The 20832-nt window shown below is 42.4% G+C and overlaps 1 protein-coding gene across 2 annotated transcripts in view; it reads left to right on the forward strand.

Annotated features, from left to right (window-relative positions):
- The window catches only part of shq1 (SHQ1, H/ACA ribonucleoprotein assembly factor), a 36633-nt gene extending 16866 nt beyond the window's left edge, over window positions 1–19767 (forward strand). For both annotated transcript variants that reach the window (XM_053316222.1, XM_053316223.1), the window contains 3 exons: window positions 237–360; window positions 5870–5990; window positions 18208–19767. In XM_053316222.1, the coding sequence (XP_053172197.1) occupies window positions 237–360; window positions 5870–5990; window positions 18208–18916 (954 nt within the window). In that variant the 3' untranslated portion in view covers window positions 18917–19767. The remainder of the gene's footprint in view (window positions 1–236; window positions 361–5869; window positions 5991–18207) is intronic.
- Window positions 19768–20832: the final 1065 nt, after the last annotated feature.

Genomic DNA, 20832 nt, shown 5'->3' on the forward strand with positions numbered 1-20832 from the left:
AGAGAAACAGCAATTAACAGGCCAGGCCTGCAGAGGTGTTTAAGAGTTGCAAGCCCCTATTTTGCCAGCTTTATAAATGAGGAGTTGTTGGGAGTAATTAGTGCACACCAATAGCAACCAGTCTTAACCTTGAGGAAAAAGCGGCAAAAATATCTGACTGAACGAAATCTTTACCCTCATCTCGCTGCTGTTTTGTGCTGGACAGCTTTGTGAATGTTCTGTTCCTTGTCCTGCAGACATACAACTCCTTACAAGAGGTCCTGGTGTCATTTGGACGGAGGGTTTTATGCTACCCACTCTACAGACACTTTGCCATGGTCTCTGCGGCTGTTCGTGACACAGCTGTGATCCTGCAGTCAGGTGAGTCCTACTTACCAGCACCACACCAAACCACACACACACATGCACAGGATCATAAATACTTATCACCAGAGTGACCTTTCACCTCGGCAGGCTGGTTGTGACCCCTCTGTGTCTGCCACATGTTCACGAGTGAATGGTTTCTTTGTGGATTTTGAGCTCAAACTGTCAGCTTCTGCGAAATAAAACCTCCACTGTGAACACATGATCGGTGCTAATTAGTGTTAATTGATTTTGTCCACCCCGCGGTTTCTTCTGAGCAGTGTTTTTATATGTAAATACGGTTTTGTAGTGTGCAGGCAAGCAGGGACGGCTGCCTGCCTGTCAGCAGTGGGACACAGCTCGATTGTGAGCGGACACTGCTAAAAAAGACAGCCGGAAAGCCAGCATGCTTTCATGGTACATTGTCTCGCAGAAGTGACCTGCTGGACAGATCCACAGCCGGAAACTCTAACACAGTATGGAGAGAGCGGTTCATGATCATGCTGCAGCGTGTGTTTGAAAGTAATATTCCTCCAGCTAAGCAGGAGAGTGGCCCGGCTCCCACCCCTCAGGGAGCGAAATGTGGATTAGTGGAGAACGGACTGTTGACTTTGATATCTCAAAGCTCAGAGTAATCTTTAAATCAAAAGCCCCTGCGGACAGATGAAACTCTGCAGTGTAAACACACTTAGGATGTGTGAGGGCTAAGATTATCCAGCTTGTGATGATTTTAACGCCGGTAAATGACAGCAAATTAAAGGCCTTTTAAGCTCCAGATTAGCATTTCCACGCCTCATTAAGTTAGAAGATGAGTTGATCGGGGGAGGCAGGGAAACAGCAGTCGGAGTCACTCTCCCACCTCACCTCCACTCTCTTACCTCAGAAACACTTCCCCTGCCACAGCAAGCCTCCTCACAATCACCCCGATCCTGGATATCATTCCAACACCTTCTGACAGCTCACACAGCATCACAGTCGAGCTCTACCTTGCCTTAAAACACATGCGAGAAGCTGATGAGCATTAGTGACAGGCTGAGGCTCTATTTATTTATTTTTCTCACTGTATTTTAGGAACAAAATTGTTAATTATTTTCATATTATTCACTCACAACTCGTAGCGGTTATTATTTTGAAGCATTAGGGAGGTATGAGTAATAGGGCTTTTCCTTAATGAACTGTAACACTACAGTAATTCGGCCTGGCGTGTGTCTGAGGGTGTGTTTCCTCCCAGCATTACATTACACACTAATTAATTTGTCAGGATAAGGCAAATGGAATGGCACGCTCCATTTTTGAGGCACTTCATTTAAGTGGCTGCGAAAGCAAACATTCATAGGTATTAGGAAAACAAACCCATTAATGGCAGCGAGCAGGTTAAGGCCTTGGAGGAAATGTTATCCAGGGGTAAATATTTGAACAGCCCTCTGGCAGCGTGGCGAGTATTCTCAAGAAGCTCTTCCACCTGCCTCCTAAGTAGCTTTAACTAAAGAGCCACGAGGCAGGTGCGGAGGAGGAGGAGGGAGAGCCTGAGGGGCCGTGCAGGTAGGAAGTGTGGAAGAGCACCTCTGGGTCATGCTGCTGTCATGATCTGACTGTGGAAAGAAGATGAGATGTGTCAGATGTGGCTCTCTGCTGCACATCCACCCACCACACATCTCTGCTTGCTGGCCATAGAAAATCTTCTGGAATTCTGTGAGGGCAGAGAAAGTTTGGGAATTTAATACACTGTGACCTTCAAACCAGAGTGCTGATATTTGATAAGATGCACAGATTGTGTGTGTGCATATGCAACAGGTTATGGGAAGCAGGGACTAACTGAAAGATATGAAAGAGCCTGCTGGTATTAAACACTACAATATGTGCATTGACTAAACTAGATTTTGGTGCCAGTGGCCAGCAAATTTAAACAAAAGTAGGGTGACAGTGAACCTCTCTCGTCCTTAAAGCACATTATCGTTAGTTTGCAGATGATATACTTTTATTTATGTCAATGGTGCAGCACACTTCACCTTGTATTCTGGAGCTTTGCAATAAATATAACCTCATTCAAATGACAAAATAAACTGGACAATATCTGCTCTGCTGTTATTATGAACTCTATCTCAGAGTGACGCTGGTGTGAACCACAACATCCCAAAAATATCTCATTTTAACTATGTTGTAATATACATATATTTGTTCAAAAAGATACAAGGAGATGGTGCAGACTACCTAATTCCCTATCAGCCAGGATTTCAGTCATATAATTAACATTTAACCTAAATTTACACTAAATAATCTGTTGAAACAAAATGAAAGTTGCAGCAAAGGAATGGGTCTGGTAGTTTGCTGTTCCGGATCTTAAATTATACTGTACAGCTGTCCTTTTCTAAGCAGGTTCAGCTGTGATAAATCTATTCTATGCCTTGAAATAGAAACAGATTGAAAATGAAAGCTCTGTGAAACAGCTGTATTGGCAGATTTTTACTCTTAGGCAATCGATTCATCGCTCAGTCTATAAAATGTCTAGAAATAGTAACACATTCTTACAATCACAATTTCTTAAAGCTCAACTTCAGATGTCTTGCTGTGTCCAAGACCTAAAGATATTCATTTTATTATCACACAAGATAAATCTAATGTTCACCTCACACACATTTGACAAGGTGGAACTAAAGAATTTCCAGCATTTTTGCTTGAAAAATACTTTAGACGATTAATCAATTATCAATATGGTTGTAGTTTTGTCAGTCGACCAATTGATTCATTGTTCAGTGTTAGTAGACACAACCTCTAACAGTCTGTATAGATATTTGATATGAAACTGAAATGATTACATCTAAGTCGGGCTAGGCATAAATCGATATTATATAGATATTGTGGTATTTTATAGATATCGTCCTAAATTTTGAATATCATAATATCACGATATGGAATAAGTTTAGTCTTTTCCTGCTTTTAAAGGCTGCTTTTCTATTAACTATGTCGTAGCTCAGCGGGATGTGTTGGAAAGAAAGCATGGAATGGGAAAAATGAGTTTGTCATTTTCACTTTGCTGCCTCTGCAGTTTTTGCATTCTCTTAATTTTTGTGTAGAAGACACAGCAGCCTTTGTTCACACCTACCACTCTATGTAAGAACATTCATTCAGCAGCTATGAAGGAAGTGCACATTCTTCCCTACTCATTATATAATCTGCTCTTCCTTAATGAACACGCCTTTCTCACTTATCATAAGAGCCTTATCAAGAATAACAATGTTGACCTGGTTTAGAGATCAACCTTTCCTCTAAATATCTACAAACAACTTATAAATACTGACTGTAAAAAAAAGAAAAAAGAAAAAAGAAGTCAAATCTTGGAAGAAAGTGTGTTTTCTCGTCACATGATCTAAATCGTGAAGTTAAGGACAGAGTTCCCTGCATACGATCCCATGCTTAAATGAGAACCAAATGTTTGTTTAAGGTTTTCCTCAGCGAGAGTGTAATGTTTATTTTGATTGGGCTGGAATGTCTCTGGACAATGCCAACCAGCTCTGCGGAGGTGGAGAGAGGAGCATTTTCTCTTGCCCTCAGCGGATTGTTGGCCACATCATAAGGCTATTTATATGCATGACTGGAGGGAGAAGTGCTGTGGCAGTTTAGCCTGTTGTATACTTGAGGGAAAACTCATTTCTCAGAATAACAAATGGTCCAGTCTGTGTAGTTCCGCGCGTGTGATGTATTTGCCGCGTTGAAAGTTGTAGCCAGCTCGCTGTTATGACTTCAAACATACATTGTCAAAAGTGCAAGTGTCAACCGTAAACCATGTCATTCAGGGTTACCCACCGTAAGCAAAAGCTCCCACTGTTTGGTGCATATACAGTATAGGTTGGATAGTTTACATACATGCTGTCAGATGATTCATTGTAATTATAGTCAATCTAAAGTTGTAGGTAATTCATTTCATAGTGAATCAATACTGAAATGCATTGAAATGAAAATTTGACACAAAAAATCCACATTAACTTAATATATTACATTTAAAATGTAATAAAATCATACAGTCTGATACTATAGTGCCTGTAATTAGACAGATAGAAATGTGCATGTATTTTAATCATGAGATGAACATGAATGACAAGTTGTGACAGCCTCAGTTCAGCTCCAAAGAACACATACTTCCTCATTCACATGAACCTGGTGTCAAAACATGCAAACAGTTGTGGTTTTATGTGTTGATTTTTTTAGATATGTCTAAATGTTAAATGGATGTTGCTCATGGTGCATAAAGCATCAAAATATTATGTTTTTAAAAGCTCCAAATCCACTGATCTGTGATCTGTGAATAGATCTCATTCAAACAGTTTTAATGGTCCCTATGGAACCTGTTAACCTCTGCAGATAAAGAAAATAAACAGTATGCATGGCTAGATACCCTTGTGGGTAAGTAACAAAAGAAACATTCCCTTTCAGTAGATTTATCTGTGTGGTGAAGTTGTATCCACATTTCCCTCAGTAGGAGACATATCCAGCCTGAGGGTGGCACTTCATTTGTTTTACCACATTTTGCCCCATTAGTGGTAAGGATCTAAATTGAGAAAGTTGTGTCTCGATCATGTAATAAGCATTACAACCTCAAAGGATCACCAGGGTGTCTTGAGACGTTTTGGTTTTGGTTTAAGCAGTTTAAGTTTAAGTTTTCTAACGGCGGATTGAAACAACAGGCTTCCACAAATTGTTCCAAAACAAACCCTGCAGTTTAAACTGTCTTTAGTTTTAAGTCAACCTGGGCAGCAAATCCATACTACAGAGCTGCTATTGATTAGATTGCCACTGTGTTTGACACAATGTCGTTAGCAATGTAGGAGTGTCATTTGGGGGCGTACAGCAAACCTCGCAGGCTAGACTACAGCTGTAGATTTTGACAGTGGCAAATACAAGAAGATGTTCATGTTCAGACCAGACGTTTTACAAAATGAAGACAATCGACCTGAGTTGGCCTTTGTGCCATAGGGGCTCTACTGCTGGAGAAACACTGTAGTTCATCACCCTGCTGGATTGACTTATTGTTTTCCCCAAAAGAATCGTAAACCAGTCCTTCAGCTTGTCGAATCACCAGCAAAATGCATTCAGATAAGGACTATTATGATGCTCCACAATAGCTGAATGGACAGATTTAAATAAATGTCAAATGGAAAATCATCAAAAACATTCAGTGCTTTTTTTTAAAAAAAAAAAGGCAAACACATTTTTGACATAAAATCCGAGCAGAGCCGCTATTAAATTGACAGATTGAACGCCAAAAATAGAGATGTCTTCTTTTGCTCTCTCAGATGAACCACTTATTAACCATGAACCCCGTCTTAAATGGTATGGATCAAATTACCGTGCAGCTCGCTGGGATTTTCCTCTGATCCCGTACCTTGGCTTTTATGTATGGAACAATGACTGCAAGCCTTTAGACGCATACTGTGTCTGCCAGCAGCTGGAGTGCATTGTCATCCATAATACTGAGCGTGAATAACACTGTTTTTCCATTTGCCTGCCACGGTGTGTTCCTGTTGCCCAGGGAAAGCCTGCGTCCTCAAATGCCTGCTGGATATTCACAGAGTCTTCCGACAGAACGACCCAGCCTACATACTGAACGACCTGTACATCACAGACTACTGCATCTGGATCCAGAGGGTCAAGTAAGTTCACCGACTCAGTCTAAACAGGCACACATGCACCAAAGATCCATACACACACACACACCTCAGAGAGCTTCATCTTCAGAGAATTACCTTCAGAGCCAAGGGAAGTGCCACTCAGCCCCCATGATGCATCAGTGCTCCAGAGGAGAGGATTAGACGAGTCATTTGTCACAGCGGGGCCAATTGAATGACCAAGCCGGCAAGAGATGCAATTTCCCTTGTCTCCATTATCATGTGTCAAAAGTGCCATCAGTGAGTCTTCAAAAGAGCCAGCTGCACTCAGCACATTCACTTTGTTTGAAACTTTCAGAGCCTGTGTGTGTGTGTGTTTGTGTGTATGTGTGCACTGTGGCTTCTCATATCTTCCGTGGGTGTAACCTTCCACAAAGCGTTGCAAGCCAAACGTGCAAAATCTGTGCCCCCCTCCCTCCCCACCACCAACATCACTACCACTACCTACAAATGATATAGGTTTGATGGCTCTCTCCTCCTCCTCCTACTACATATTTTACAATTACTTACACATTTCAAATGTGAGCCTGCGAGCACATTACTCAGTAATGAGCTCTGTTTTACTCTTGGCCAGGGTTCAGCCAAGTGGTGTGCTCGTCTGGAAAAAGCCCAGTTGAAAAATGTGTGCCTGATGTTGTAGGCTCGGCGCCCAGATGCAGACACGATAAAAGGTCTGCAGGGATTTAGTGCCTTTTTTTTTCTTCTTCTTCTTCTTCCCCCTCGTCCTCACATTCTTATTTCTATATTTTCCAGCAAAAATCTTGAATTTCTGCTCTGAAAAATGCTGCAGATGCACAAGTCGACAATCTATGTTCAGTTCAGGTTGTAGGGATCTCTCTCTGTTCAAGACGGACACCAGAGAGAAAGACGTGCCGGTACTTTAAAAGGCGGTCTATCTTCCTCTGTCATCTCACTGAAAAACTCAATCAGTCTCTTCTTAGCTGAAGGGCACCACTGCTTTCCCCTCCCTGCTCCTCCTCCGCTCCTCTCCTCTACCACCGCTCTCCTCTGCCGTCCATTAGAAGTAAATGTCAGCTTGACCTAACACGCCGACTCCTACTACGCCCAGCATCGATCATGAAATGGATTAGCCCATGCTATCGACCGGTGATTGAATTGTTACATTTCCCTTTTTGTTTAGTTTTCCATAAAGAAAAAGTGGAGTCGGCTGTTTTGTTATCCCCTTCCACGTGGGTCACACACATAATGATTTAAACATCTCATATCTCAGCTTCTTTCACCTCCTACCAATTGAGAAAGCACCCGAGCATGTTTTACTTGTTTTTACTGTTGTTTCACTACGGGTCTTTTTTTTGGCCTCACGCTCTAGAAAATTCCTCACAATCTCTGCTTGAGGTTTCCGAGATGGTATTTGGAGTATAATATTAAAATGTCAAAATTCAAAGCAGCACAGGAGAGCTGAGCCCGCTCCTTGAGCAACAAAACCATCCACCGCTATCATACATGCAGTTTGTTGTCGGGGTCCTTTTGTGCCGTCTGACAGGTTTGATGACAGATCGTGTCGGCATTGTTTTCTTCTTCTTCTTCTTGTGTGATATTCCCCCGTGCAGGATTTGTCATCCTTCACTAAGTGAGTCATCTCTGGGAGTCGGGGTGATAGGATTGAGATGTAATCTATACCCCTGGTGCAATCCCTGTATCTTGTCGGTGCTCGCAGCCGATGAGGCGGACACGATCAGTCCCACATGATGGACATGGCGATTAATGGATGTTTGCTGGCCGGGGGGGTTGATTTATTTAATCTCCTCTCCGTCCCACATGCATTTCTACGCCTAAAGTTCCTCTGACTGCCGAGACATCAGACTCAAATTTACAACCTCGTAAAGACTTCACAGTGATTTAAGCCGCGGGGCTTTACTCTCCCATTTACTCTCACACACATAAGAGTCAGAGCACCCTGCGCAGTGGAATCAAAAGCGCAACCTCAAAGCAAATAGCCGCTCGCATCGTTTCAGTGATGGGAAACTTTTTTTTTTTTAATTAATTTTTTTTACCGCGATGGTCATCGTTCCAGAGTTTTGCACACACTTCCTTTTTGGAAACTGTTTTAACTTGGCCCTCGCACACCCATCCAATCCTAATTATCTCCGAATTGTTAGCAGAGTATTATTCCAAATGGAGCAGCAGCCTCTCTAGTCCATTAGTTTCAGTGTATGCTTTTGAAGGTCCTCAGATGCCAAAGCCCCTGCAGAGCTGCTGGACTGCAGAGAAAAAGCGAGTCGCCTCACTTTCTCTCTTTGTATTTCTCCTTTTTTTTTTTTTTCCTTCCTCCTTTATCAAAAAGCTTGGAGAGAGGCCAATGTAGATTCACGGCAGCCAGCACAGACAAAGCTTATAAGCCTGGTGTTGTGTTACAATACCTCGGTTAAATCAGAAGGGCTACAACTTCCTTTTTCAGTGCTGGTTCACTCACAACCACCCAACCACCCTTATTAATTGGGTCAATTAGATTCTTGCACCAAAAAAACCCAAAAAAGAAACCATGGCAGCATTCAAGTGATATGCTCCAGGGTTAGTCTGAGAGGAGGGAAGTGAGGTAAGATTCATGTTTCCATATGAAGTCATTAGTGGAAAGAAAAAAAAATAGCTTTCTGTGTTGTTTTTTCCCCCCTTTTTTCTTTTATAGAGTGAATTGCTGACTTGTTTATAAGATGTGTGAACAGGACAGTCACGCATTGCTCCACAGACTGGAAAATTGACAAGAAATGGTTCAGGGATAGACTTAGCCCCACGTCATAACAGCTGAATGGACACACTCAGATAATTGTGAATGGTAGGTGTGAAGTGAGCGCTCCCCAAAAACAAACGAGTGTTGTTTTCACTGAAGAAAGGAAAGACAAAGAATAAAAGAATGTGTGCAGCACTGCATGAACACAGCAAGGAAACTGCCAAGAATGAAGTTGTAGACTTTCTTTTCTTTTTCTTGAGCCAAATCTTTTATTTTTTCAGTATGACACAGCACTCTGGGTTTCTACTTACTCTCTCTACTTCCTCCGTCTCATTCATCCTTAGTATTGTGGGCATGACAACGGCCACTGGGGAGATTTGTCGGCAGCTCTGACAGAAGCTCCCCTGCAGGGAAAAGCATCTGGAGCTCCCAACAACTGGGAACGTTGCAGGGCAACGAGGTCAAGCACGGGGTCGTGTCAGCTAAGACCAGCGGTCAAAGGCCTTGAAAGTGCACTTGTGCATGGTGGTGTTTTGTTAACACCCCCCACCCCCCAGCCTGCCAAGCCTGGCTGGTTGATTCACCTCAGCTTACCTCTCTATGTGATTATAAAGCCCAAGGCACTTATTACCTAGGTTTTCCCATCGGCTACTTAGCGTGATAGGTGTTTTCATTTTACTTGCGCTCAGGGGCTTTTCCAGGAGAATTCAAATTAGGTGTTACATGCTACTCCTTGGGTGTGATGTGCCCCGTGTGGATGAAAATGGGGAATTGTGCTGCAGCCAAGCCTGCTATCTTCCTGATGTGCCACATCAACCACACAGTGGATATGCCACCCAGTTGTGTGTTTGTAAGGACTTCCCTAGCAGCTTCACACAACCTTTCAATATGCCACCACTGCAATGTATGCAGACAATTCTACGATATATACATTAGCACACACACTTGTGGCGCTGTTCCATTATACAGTTCTAGCACTACTCGGCTCGACTCGACTCTACGTGGTTTGGTACCAAGTTTTCCATTACTTCATCGTACCTCCTCAACATGGGCAGGGTCGTCAGCTCTCGTTGGATCTTCTCGTCTGCCACCACACACAGGAATGTCTACACCTCGCCAAAGGACCACGGTGTAGTTTTGCGCATAGGAGCCATGTTAACTCGCGTAAAACTCGCTGTATCTTTTGTTGCCGCTATTTAAAAATGGCGCGTGGGATGTCACGCCATTTTTAGATGACTCTTCCAGTGACAACACTCTCTGGCCAATCAGTGGCCGGGAGTCTGTTGACGTCACATTTTAGTACGTGGGCTTGCTTGGAACCTCGCCAGAGCAGGTACTAAAAAAGTACCAGGTACCAGGTACTATCCTTAATGGAAAAGAAAAAAACGAGTAGAGATGAGTCGAGAATAGCTGAGTAGTGCTAGAACTGTATAATGGAAAAGCCCCATTGGAGAACTTGGGTTTTAAATGAGGAATAAATTAATCAAGGAATAAATGAATTGGTTCTTAATATAGAAAAGACAAACTCTTGGGTCAAAATCTCTCTTGGGTATTTGAGTCAAAATATTAATTAAAAGTCACCAATTTTATATATAACTATCAGAGATACAGGTATTCAACAAGTTACAGATGCAAAGTTACTAGACATGACTATTGATAGTAAAATGTCTTGCAACAGTCAAATTGATCAAATGATATTAAAAATGAACATGGCTGCTATAAAACACTGTAGAAAACTCCTGCCTAGCTATTCATCCAAAAGATTAATGCAAGCATTAGTGATAATGTTAGTGTTAATCGGTCACATTATTGTACAGCGATGTGGTCCAACACAACTGAAAGTCATTAAACAAGCAGCATCATTAAACAATAGTAAGTGCTATAAATAATCATTTGGCTTTGTTAAGTGTAAAAAGCAGGTTGCATTATTCTCTAGTGTGTCGTATTGAAATATCATAACTAAAAGGAAAGTAATACTTTATAGTAGGCTATAATTTTATTCAGACTGACATCATTATTCTACTCGGCGGTCATCAGAGGGTCATTCTGTTGCCTCTGTGTAAAGCTAATTTAATACAGAGAACAGTTCATTATCAAGCAATGGTAGCATGGAACCTAGTACCAAGTTTTTTTTAAATTTCATGAAGTAATAAATGTTTTAACTAAAGGTTAAGATTGTATTTTGGTAACAAAGGCCATTGATGTATGATTAAATGGATGAGTTAAGTGATTTCTTTTTTCAGTTATTGAAGAGATGAATTATCATATAGAGCTATCATATGTAGTAATCAGGTATGGTTTGGTGTTGGTTGTTGTGTGTCTTAGTGCCTTTGTGTCATGTTTTGTTACTGTTATTGTGAGTATGAATGTTACGGGTGTGTATTTCTGTTGTTGGAGCATTGTTAAAAATACTTTTGAGAGAGGTTAGACATTGTTACAACACAACAGCTAATGGGGATCTGAATAAACAAACAAACAAACTGTCAAACGCATGTCCAGAAGGCTTTGAAACAGATAATGGAGCTGCTCTATCTCATGTTAGCCTCGGCACTGAGGGAGATCCAAGGAGCCCCGCTGGGAAGAACAAAGACACAAACGTCTCCCAGCTAACAGGGATAAGTAGTACAGATTTCCTCCCAGCATGGGGCCTCTCCAGCTTCTTGTCTCGAGTACACAGGCTCATCTTGAACACAGACTTAGGCCGTGTCCACACTGATACAATTTTGTGTTCAAATGCATAACTTCTGCTACATTTCCGCCTAGCATCTGAGATTTAAAACCCTTAAAAACTGAGACTTTTTGAAAAACCTGCTGACCCTGTTCTAGTTTGAAGGGATTGCATTTAAGTCTCTACAGGCAGAAACGTAGAGTTTTTAAAACATGGACAAAGGCCCAGTTCTATTAGGGTGCAATAGCATACATCACACCCTCAGCTGAAATTTGAGTAATAAATGCCAAGCGCAGTATGGTTGGTCTAGCACACAGACTGTGTGGGCGTCTCGATGTGCTGATATACATTTTCAAACATGTTAATAAGGACTAGCGATTAAATATGAAACGGTACTAAAAGGCTCATGTGGATGGAGATAGTTTTTGTTTTAAAATGCCATTATGAGATGAAAATGCATTAATGTGGATGTAGCCTTTGACAGTCTTTGCATAATTCCTTTCATCCAGTTTTGGAGTACCACTTGAGTTATTACAATTGATTATGGTGTAGGATTATAGCTGTCCTTTTTATCTGCAGCTGCAAAGGCATGTGCATATAGATGGAGGCTTGTTAAACAACTGCTTATAGCCTCCTAATTTATGTATTTTTTAGAGATATAAATAGTCGAACGTTAAGTAAACAGACTCTAGTAGACTGTCAACTGATACAGTTTGAAGAATCTCAAGGGATTATACAAGTCAGTTGATAGAAGAAAATGCAGCTAGTAAATTGCAGAAGTGTGTAGTTAAGATTCCATACTTCAACCTCTAGAGCATAACTCAAATTTACCATTTTAGATGTCCAAGCTGCGATGTTTAAAACAAACACTTCACACCCAAGTCTGAGAGCATTCACTTTTTGTAACACCTCCAAACCATAGCCTGAAGTAGCGAAGAGATTGTATTTTGATAAGAGATTTTCAACACTATTAAACTCAAATTATGAAGTGGGAAATACAAATGAACCTTGTCTTTTTCAGGAATACTTTTAAAGGAAATAATACACATTCTTTCTCATGTTCCACCAAATCCACAAGAATGTTTAAGGAAAAGTTTTTTGGCTCTGATGGGAGGTTAGTTGGTCAGCCCACTACTTTGATCCAGACTGAAATCTCTTAGCCAATATTGGATGGATTGTCATGAAATGTTATGTAGACATTCATGGTCCCCAGAGGATGAATCCATATTACTTTGATGATCTTGTGATGTTTCATGTAGCGCCAACAGCAAATTCATGTTTTCACTTATCCAGTTTAATATGTCAACATCTACTTTGGAACAGACATTTGTGGTGCCATATGATGAATCTTAAAGATGATCAAAAGTGGCTTCCTCAATATTAACCAGGCTCATTTCCATTGACTAAGAATGGCAGTGTCTTGTGGTTGATCATTTAGACAACAATTGGATGCATTGCCATGAAATTTGGTACATATATCAATGATGCCTAGAGGATGAATCCTACTAACATTTTTGATCTCCTGACTATTCCTTTAGCGCTACCTTGACATTGACATTTGTGGTTTTGCACAAAATCGAGACAGCTACATGGAATCTGGTCTATTAATGCCCCACTTTGAATGAACTGTAATAACCTGATCCTATGACTCCACATATAGAGCCATGATCAGATCAAGATTGTGATTTGTCCAATACTTTGGTTTATGACCAAATACTTGCTAAGCTAATGAAACATTCCTATCTGTCTCAGCTGTAATTTGTGTTTCTGTTTGGTTCTAACACTGAAAGTAACTCAAGTGAGCATCAACATCAGTGTCCTAACTGCGTGCAAGGCGTTTTGGGCTCAACTTTTGTCAGACACCCTGTTTCTATTAACCTCCTGGTTCTCGCATTGAAAGTGCTTCACGGACGAGGCACAGTTGATTTATTTAGTTAAAATGAGGAGTTGTCTCTTTGATACCGTCTTATTTCACCACGAAAGGCTGCAGCTGGCTTGAGGGAGATCACCAGGGAGCTGCAAGATTCTAGTTAAGTTGCTGTTGGCTATATTGTACGTCATTTCCAGTAAAGAAACATCTAAATATCACAATATAAAACATGTGTTTTCTGTTTTTAAAGTATATACAAAAGTAATCACCCATCTTTTACTTGATTGGTTACGTCTCCGGTCTGATCTTGAGCGCAGGGCTGATAGGTACGTGGTTTGTTTACATGACGTAGCAGAAGTGAATATTTAACAGATTCAGTGTGGAGAGAGAGAGCATCTGATGTTATTCAGTGCAACGTGATGGTCGGATGCTCACTTGCTGTTAGGACATAGTGCAAGGTTAGTGTACATCCCATTTCACGCTGGGAATGTCTTCCTTCTCTTGTTGGACTTCCTTCCAGCAAAATTGAGCTGCCCCCTCAGCAGTTATAAGGTCATTGTAAGCTGTAGCGATGGTGAGCAAAACTATGGCTGTAATTGTAAGAGAAATCTAAATAATGCACTGACATATCTGTAACGCAATGATATAACCCATATACAGTACAGCAACTCTTTTCTTAGGCAGCGATAAGTCCGACCTGGAACATTTGCTTGTTGAATAAATACATCTGCGTTTCTCATTTCTGGGCTCGAAGTGGCAACCAGCGCCTCTGACCGTTCCAGTATTCAGTCACACTGACGGATCACATCTCCCAGCATCGGCTTTTATCACCCTCAGCTAGTGAATGATGCATTCGCAAGTTACACCGAGGAAATGTGCCGCTCATATTACACAGATTTATACATCTGAAGACAAGGTTTATCTGAGATGTTTTTTGAAGAGCACAAGACATGCGAGTCGCTCTTTCAATGAACACAAGCCCGATGAAAGAAATGTCAGATTGTAATTTAGCTCGGCTCCTTCACAGACATACACACACACACACACAGACACACATACACCCTCTCTTCCCATTCTCATCTAAAGAGTTTGGCAGATGGAGGCGTCTTTGTCTCGCCAGAAGTTTTCCAACCTTGAAAAAGCCTCCCCTCCTCAGTTTAATGAAGGCAAACCACAACAGCGGTGTAGTAATGACTGGATTGTGTACAACATTATCCCTCCCCCCTCCTGGACACAGCCTTTTGTATTCACCGCAGGCCGAGCTTCTCCCACCACAGAGCAAGGGAGGGGAGAGAAAACAAGCGCGCCTCTCCAATGCTAACTCAATAATGACTTCCCACGGGGGGAAAGAGAATACAGGGCAGTCTTTGAAGTGGCTGTGCTACAGGAGGCTCTTCTGCCCCGGCCTCGTTTTATAGAGCCTGGGACCTAAACAGGCTCCGTACACCCGGCGCACACTGTCCAACACACACTTAATGTCATAATATCCTGTAGTCATTGTTTAAAAAGCTATTTGTCATTGTTAAAAAGTTGTGTATGGACTTGGGGATCTTGGCTAAAGTTGTGTATGTTCCCTTCGTGGCTTTCACACATGGAATCAAACATCAATGGACTCAGTGAGCCAAAGAATGCAGCGGTTTTTGGTGTTTACTCATAAATCACAATTCAGACTTCAAACTTTGTTGACATGTTTGTGTGTAAAAATGAAGCATTTCTCACGCAAGACAAGGAGTCTCCAGTACATCTTTATTCTGTAATGCATAAATTGATTTGGAAGGTCTGTCAGTGTGGTGCATTTATGTGCTACTGTATGAACCGGACTCATTCCCAAGGTGTATGGATGCCTAAACTGGTGGTTTGTCCACCACTTTATAATATCTTAACAACAATCAGATGCATTTTAATGATATTTGGTATATGTATCCATGACAACCAGAGAATAAATCCCACTCACTTTGGCGCTCCTCTGACCTTTTCTCCAGTACCACCTCAGGATGAATTGTCATATCTTTAACACTTTAAAGATCTATTCCACACATCTGTTAAGACAGAGAAAACTCTGCTGCTTTGGACAGTAATGTGTGTGTGATATGGTTGTTCACAAGGAAAGTATAATCACCACTTTAAAATCCTTAAAATGACATCTACCCATCCCTCACTAAAAACGCAGCATTCATGTAATATGCAGATATATTTTCATTTTAGAGGTTTAAAGGTGCAGTGTGTAGAATTTAGTGGCATCTTCCATGAGGCCACCATGTTGCACCTCCATGTTTTGTTGAGTTTTTTTGCCACTGTAGGTTCTCCTATATGCTTGGAAGTTGGAGTGTGGTGGTCAGTTGATTGCAATCTGCAACCTCACTGCTAGATGACACTAAATTCTGCACACTGGTCCTTAACTACTGGATACAAAATGTCTCCTATACTGAGAAGGAGACAATGTGTGCTGGTTGGTGCTAGATTAGATCGGCTGGAGGTATGATTTGCAAAACTCTGGCGAGATATTAACCATAACCTTAACCTAACCTCGCAACAATCTGTCCTTCTTGTGTATGTCACAAATCATGCTCATATCTCCACTCAGGAAAAAAAATCAGATTTTCTATGAGCACTTTTCCCTTTCAAGGGTCAAACTCTGCTCATACATCATTCTGCAGAGTGGAGTTCAAACGTCCAACTGTAGGAACAACAAGAAAAACATATTCTTAAGTGGAGGGAGACTTAAAATTTCCCTCGACTGCTATCATTTCCAAATATGTCCAATGCTTTGGTTTATGACCAAATATCTTAAAAGCTCAGTCCCATTGGTTCATACTATATAGATATTAATCTTTACAAAAAGGTCATTTTTATTACAGGGAAAATGATTTTTTACGACAGCTGTGCACAGTAGCTTTTATAAACGTTCCTCAAAAAGGGAGTAAACAGCGGTTTTGGATGCTTCAGTAAAAATTTACAGCAGCAGGACAGTAAGTGACAGCAGTAAAGTCTCACATCTCCATGACCAAAACCATGCAGGCACATTTTTCTAGAAACCTGTCTACGTTCCGAGCCTGGCCAGTTGCCTGAGCATCTTACAGGGAAAATCAACTTAAGCCTCTGTTTTCACATTCTGACACATAGTAACACAGAAAAACTGCCAAAACATTTGCGGATTAAGGTGCGTGTGAGAAAGGAGGTTCTGTATCTCCGACCCCTCCTCCCCCGCCTCTCCTCATATCTTCACCGTCCTTTCTGTTTCTCGACATTCAGAGGAGAATGTGTATCCATATGATAGAGCACGACTATAAGATCTGTTTACACAGTCCCTCCTGAGGTGTAAATGAATACTCAGCCCCTACGTGCTCCTTCTATAAACACTTTACTCGCCAGAATAGGGAGCTCATTAGGACTGCGCTGTAATGAGGAGCCATCTTGGGGCTCAGCAGTAGGTTAATTGGGCCAGAGAGGGCAACAGGAGCCGAGTGTGAAAATGTGAATGGCAGCGGAAGAGTAACCCCTCTCTACACACACACACACACACACACACACACACACACACACACACACACACATACATACATACATCAGCGCAGCTCACACACACTTTATCCCACCCTGAATGGACACAGTCTGAATCGCAGTGACCCACAGAGGTCAGCTCCTAATCACTATGGCAATGGGGGCGGCACACACGCCCGAATCGGGCGGGGGGGACGAATAGCAACCACTTAAGTTTTTGGCAGCATAGCAGGCATTCCCAGCGTGAATAATGTGCAGGCGGGGGCCCTCCCAACAATCTGATGGCTTTACACAAATGGGGCCTTGTAGGAGGACATTCATCAGCAATAAAACACCATCTTTCTCTCTCTCTCTCTCTTTCTCTCTCCCCGAACAGTCCGTGGCGTCTTCTGCGGAGACAAAACTATAAAACCTGAAGCTACAGGATGGGAACATTGTTTAATGCACTGCTTTATGAGGGCATGCTCTTAATCTTAATCTTTGGAGGGCAGAGACATTTAGCTGTAGGGGAAGCAGCTCGGATCTATTCTCAGTCAAAACCTTTATCAGCTGTATTGCGGTGAGACATTGCCCACAACTGCAGTCTATGTGGTTACCCAGGTCTACTTCTATTCTGCAGGGTTTACTCTCACTATGAGCTTGTGTTCACCCTATTTTTTGCCTGGTAGTTGAGCAAGATTGACAGAAATATCCAAAGTTTAAAATTCTACAGAGACTACAAGAATGTCTTTGGCTTTATTTAAATAGAAAGGCAAATGTCCTTAAAACATTAATATTGTTTTTTAAAAAAAGAGCAAAAATGTGACAAAATCCCATTTTATATGGTTTAAAAGGTTCCTCTTCTTGCTTTTTTTCACTGTCGACCAATAACTGTTGGTTTATGTGGGTGAAAGCGTGCAAGCGTGTGCATTTGCACGCACAGGCCGAGCAGGAGCAGGAGGAGGAGGGGGAGGTGGTGGAGGGGGAGGGGGAGGGGTCGGCATCTCTCTGTAATCCCTCTCAGTCTCTTATCACCTCGCGCAGGGAGAGCAGCAGTGGGGGGAAGGGGTGGGGGGAGGGAGGAGGCGAGCCCCCGTGTATCGGCTCCGCTCATCTCCCTACATTATTAAACATCCATATTTCCATATTTCATTGAGCTCCCCTCCCGCGCCTCGGCAAATCGCACTCTACTTAACATTCAGATGAGAATGGGATTTGGTTAATGGGTATTAGATTTGTAGATGGTTATCCTGTGGCTATGTCTTTAGTACGCAGAGCCCAGTCACTCAGTCAGTCGTCCTACCTCCCTCTCCCCCTCTCTCTTACTCTCTCTCGGGTACCACTGATGAAGTTGTAGTTTGATGTCTCTTTCTTTTCCCCTTCTTCACATAGTCATACTTTATTCAAGAAGGTGAATTTAATGCTCAACTTTGTCTCCTCTGTCCCACTTTTCTTCTTCTTCTTCGCTATCCAATCTCTCCTTTCCTTCTCGCAGGTCCAAGAAGGTGACAGACTTGGGCGCCACATTAAAAAAAGCCTCCCTGCTGAAAAAAGACTTGGAGCTGGAGCTAGAGGAGCTAGAGGAAGCAGCGACAATGGTGGTTGAGGAGCAAGAGGAGCAAGAGCAAGAGGAGAGGCAGGGAGCTTACAGGAGCGCTCCAATACCCGGCGGTGACAGCAGCAGCTATTCCAGTGACAGCAGCAGCAGCAGCAGCAGTGACTCGTCTGATGAAAGCGAGGAATCTGATGCTGAAGGGCAGGGCTGCACCGACTCCAAAAAAGGAGGAGGAGGAGAGACGTTTAAGGACAACCCTCTCCAGCAGCACCCCACCAGCACCACCGCTGCTGCTGCTTCTCCTTCTCCCATCCCCCAGGAGCCCACAGTCACATTCCTGTCAGCGGGGAGTAAAGTGGAAGCCCTCCCCTCAGCCTCGGAAAGCTCCAGACAGCTGATCCAAGAGCTGGGGGAACGGGTGGCAGAGGAGATGAGAATCTCCCAAGACTTGCATTCCAGCCGTAAAGCAGAGGGGAACTGTTCACAGCTGAGCGGCGGCGCAGCAGAGACTGAAGGAACATCAGCGATGAGCAGCAGCAGCAGCAGTGGGACTTTATTAGAGCCGAGCCCTCGCAGGAACCCTCTACTCATCGTCCAGACACAGGAAGATCCAGATGAGAGTATCTTCATCTGTGGAAATGGAACTTAAAATGCTACCTGATGAATTTTGAACTGTAAACTCCATGTAGGTGATGTAACATGTTTCTAAATTTTGTAACTGCTTCATTTTATGATATCAAAATTTGTATTACTTTAACCCCCCTCTAAAGCTACTTATTTCATGATCAATGAATTGGTAAACTTGCTAAAGCATCATTAAAATAATTTTTATATTAACATGGCTGTTTCTTTAGTTGATCTAATGTCAGTAGAAGCCTCCTCCTCCTTCTTTTCATCTTCATTTTCTTTCTGTCTCTTCCCTTATGTCTGATTTTGTTGCTACGGCTCTATATCCAAGCCGCCTACTCTCCATACTATCAATTTTTCTCTCTCTTAACATACTGTTTGATTTTATATAAATAATTTCTTCTTCATTTTAATAATTGAGAGTAATTCACCAGTGTTTGTGAATTCAGTACACTGTCATCTGCTAATACTGGAGAAGTTTTCTAACATCATGTTTAATTCTATATACATTTATGCAAATGAACAGATACAATCTCTGTACGTGCTGGCCTCAAATAAACAAAACAAGAATTCCAAGAAGCAGAGGAAACATTCGTCATTGTTCATTGTTGGATGTCATTCAGTCAAAGTGCCTGGCAGAGCTACTTTAAAGCCTGCTATTCTTCTCCTAATATAAAGTAGGGAAAAGTACTAACCCCCTTTTCCTAAAGCCCCGGCATTGATTGAAGTGGAAAAGAGTCTGTCGGCACTAAACAGGGCCACGGAGCACGCTGGAGTGATTGATTCATCTGGCATGAATGGCGGAGCGCCGTCGACACAGCTCAATATCATCGGGGCGCGTCTAGCAGGCGAGAGAAAACAAACAAGGAAGCACATGTCAGGCAGATAGATGAGGGCTGCGAGCGAGGCTGCGGCACAGGAGCCGTTTGTTTGAGAGATAAGAGCACCCCAGGGCCCGAGGCAGCCGTGAGATAGAGGAGTGGAGAGCCAGCAGAGACAAACTGACAAACCAGCTCTCACGATGCGCATACAACTAACACGCACTGAGCCAAGAGCGTACGCCAAAGTCGGATTTAATGCTGCATTTTTAATCTTTTCCGGTGTCATTCAACAGCTGTTGGTTAGGTTTAGGCCAAGACTTGGTTAGGATAAGGGTTAGATGGATTGGGTTAAAATAGTAAAATGCAGTCAAAATGGTTAGGGTCATCTTTGAATTTGATGTCAAAGATGTCCATTTGGTGGCCTCTGTCAATGCTCTCATGCTGCTTTTGCAACTTTTTTCCAACAAATTATCTAGCCATCAACTGAGCCTGCCTACTCCTAATAAGCCAAAATTCACCCTATAAAATAAATGAAATTGACCTTATATTGACGTCATGTCTCTGAGTAGGATTGCACCCAAAATTGGACTTTGCCGTATCCACTGGATGCAATTTAAAAGTAAAATCATGTTATTTTTACACAGATTGAAGAGACTGGGCTAACCTGACACCCTGGCCAGTGCAATGCAATGAAATCCACTTTAATATCTGTGTCCCCTGAGTGGACTTTGATTACTGTAAGTTAAAGAGGAAAAAGAACGACAGAATTGACCCAAATTAGCAGAATTTGTCCTGGTTTTTGATCCTATTGTGTCATAACCGGCTGAGGGAGTGATTGATCAGGCACAGTCGCCATGTCGCCTCCGGCTTCTTCAAAGGGAATTTCATCCTGCGTGAATGAAAGCAGCTCAGGAGCAACCGGTGATGATGGGCCCCTTAGGTAGGAGGTGTCTATAGTATTGTGTTACCGAGATGGATGGTGTTGTTAAGCGCCTCCCAAGAAGAAACGGGCTCTTTGCAACACCCCCACGGGAGCTAGTGCCAACATCGCTGTGACTGAGATGAGTTACGCCGTGAAAGTCGGCTCATTTAAAACCCCTCTTCGTCGCAGGGACAT

This window comes from Scomber japonicus, chromosome 3, assembly GCF_027409825.1.
Source record: "Scomber japonicus isolate fScoJap1 chromosome 3, fScoJap1.pri, whole genome shotgun sequence".
NCBI lineage: Eukaryota > Metazoa > Chordata > Actinopteri > Scombriformes > Scombridae > Scomber > Scomber japonicus.